The sequence below is a fragment of the Salvelinus sp. IW2-2015 genome, linkage group LG17, assembly GCF_002910315.2.
Source record: "Salvelinus sp. IW2-2015 linkage group LG17, ASM291031v2, whole genome shotgun sequence".
Taxonomy (NCBI): Eukaryota; Metazoa; Chordata; class Actinopteri; order Salmoniformes; family Salmonidae; genus Salvelinus; species Salvelinus sp. IW2-2015.
The window spans coordinates 1,240,901-1,243,382 of record NC_036857.1 but is presented as its reverse complement, the minus strand read 5'-3'; the positions used below and the strand labels follow the sequence as shown (position 1 = coordinate 1,243,382).

The following is a 2,482-nucleotide window of genomic DNA, read 5'->3' as shown; positions in this document are numbered from 1 at the left end:
CTGGAGGAGGGCAATGTTGGCCTATTGGAGAGGGCAATGTTGGCCTATTGGAGGAGGGCAATGCTTGGCCTATTGGAGGAGGGCAATGTTGGCCTATTGGAGGAGGGCAAATGCTGGCCTATTGGAGGAGGGCAATGCTGGCCTATTGGAGGAGGGCAATGCTGGCCTATTGGAGGGAGGGCAATGTTGGCCTATTGGAGGAGGGCAATGTTGGCCTATTGGAGGAGGGCAATGCTGGCCTATTGGAGGAGGCAATGTTGGCCTATTGGAGGAGGGCAATGCTGGCCTATTGGAGGAGGGCAATGTTGGCCTATTGGAGGGCAATGTTGGCCTATTGGAGGAGGGCAATGTTGGCCTATTGGAGGAGGGCAATGCTGGCCTATTGGAGGAGGGCAATGCTGGCTATTGGAGGAGGGCAATGCTGGCCTATTGAGGAGGGCAATGCTGGCCTATTGGAGGAGGGCAATGTTGCCTATTGGAGGAGGGCAATGCTTGCCTATTGGAGGAGGGCAATGCTGGCCTATTGGAGGAGGGCAATGTTGGCCTATTGGAGGAGGCAATGTTGGCCTATTGGAGGAGGGCAATGTTGGCCTATTGGAGGAGGGCAATGCTGGCCTATTGGAGGAGGGCAATGGTTGGCCTATTGGAGGAGGGCAATGTTGGCCTATTGGAGGAGGGCAATGCTGGCCTATTGGAGGAGGCAATGTTGGCCTATTTGAGGAGGGCAATCTGGCCTATTGGAGGAAGGGCAATGTTGCCTATTGGAGGAGGCAATGTTGGCCTATTGGAGGAGGGCAATGCGGCCTATTGGAGGAGGGCAATGCTGGCCTATTGGAGGAGGGCAAGTTGGCCTATTGGAGGAGGGCAATGCTGGCCTATTGGAGGAGGGCAATGTTGGCCTATTGGAGGAGGGCAATGCTGGCCTATTGGAGGAGGGCAATGTTGGCCTATTGGAGAGGGGCAATGCTGGCCATTGGAGGAGGGCAATGCTGGCCTATTGGAGGAGGCAATGCTGGCCTATTGAGAGGAGGGCAATGTTGGCCTATTGGAGGAGGGCAATGCTGGCCTATTGGAGGAGGGCAATGCTGGCCTATTGGAGGAGGGCAATCTGGCCTATTGGAGGAGGCAGTGGCCTAATTGGAGGAGGGCAATGTTGGCCTATTGGAGTGATGATGACAGACAGGGTGTGTTTTCCCCCTGACGGTGATGATGACAGACAGGGTGTGTTTTCCCCCTGACGGTGATGATGACAGACAGGGTGTTTTTTCCCCCTGACGGTGATGATGACAGACAGGGTGTGTTTCTGGGCAGGTGGTTCAGACCTTTACACTCATAGGTGAGATAATCTAGCATGTTCAGTCACATTTGGAAAAGCAAGAAAATTATATTTCATCCACTTCAAAACATCTTCTCTAAAATTAATCTTTGATTTTTTTCCCTAATATTATTACTTTATTAAGTAGCAGTACCATGCCTTCAGGCCTACTGATGCTGCCTACTACCTACATAATAAAGGGAGAGGGGATCATGGATCAGGGAGATAGGTTGGTGGGAGAGGGGATCATGGATCAGGGAGATAGGTTGGTGGGAGAGGTTATAACTAAAGGATAGAAAGAAAGTTTTGTTTTAAAATGTCTCATCTTTTCCCTTTTGTTTCAATAAAGGGTTCAGTTTCCTCTAATCAAAAGCTTTTGTGTGATTCAATTAAGGCTTCTAAGTGTTCATGTGTATTTATCACCGTCCTTGCGGCCAGCAGGCCCATGGACCTTGGGCGCCCAGGCAGTGAGCTGAGGAGCTGGGACCGGGCCAGGCCTGGTGGCCCCTCATTGGAAGGCCTGGTGAAAGCGAGGCAGGGTGGTCGTGCTGAGGCTGGAGCTAAACACTGGCGGGAGAGTGTGCAGGGGCCCTAGACCCAGGCCCCCGCTGGAGCCCTGCTGCTCCTGAGGTTGAGGTTGCAAAGAGGTAAGAGGTGCGGCTGCAGCTGTGGCAACGGCGTGGGGCTCGGCAGCATGCAAGGATGAGGATGARGAAGAGGAGGAAGAGGAGGAGGCAGGGGTAGACGAGGTGTAGCTCATGACAAGCCCTGCTGTGCTCATGGGGGCGTTGTATGGGGGCAGGTTGGGGGGCAGGTTGAGGGGCAGGAAGCCCAGCAGGTGAGAGAAGTCCATGTTAGCAGCGCACAGAGCCTCAGCGATGACAGCAGGGCTCTTGGACAGGAGGGGGTCCCCACACAGCTCGTCTGTCAGGCCTGAGGGGTGCTCTAGTCCCTCCTTGGGGGGCGAGGAAGCAGCATGATGATGATCGCCTGAGTGGTGGCCCGGCAGCCCACTCTGCAGATCCATGAGAAAGCTCTCCATCTCCACTTTGAGAGGCTTGTCCAGCAGGTATGAGGTAGATCCCAGCTGGTACTTGGGCGGCGGCTGGGCGTGCTGTTGCTGCTGGTGCTGTTGGGGCTGCTGCAGGTGAGGCAGCGGGGGGGAGT

The 2,482-nt window shown here is 54.7% G+C and overlaps 1 protein-coding gene across 1 annotated transcript; it reads right to left on the bottom strand.

Moving 5' to 3' along the window:
• Nucleotides 1-1,195: 1,195 nt before the first annotated feature.
• On the bottom strand, nucleotides 1,196-2,480 carry LOC139029076 (zinc finger protein PLAGL2-like; the record flags this gene model as incomplete). The annotated part of the gene is made up of 1 exon (XM_070448158.1): nucleotides 1,196-2,480. A coding segment is annotated over one exon (657 nt), but the record flags the coding sequence as incomplete, so codon positions are not given.
• Nucleotides 2,481-2,482: the final 2 nt, after the last annotated feature.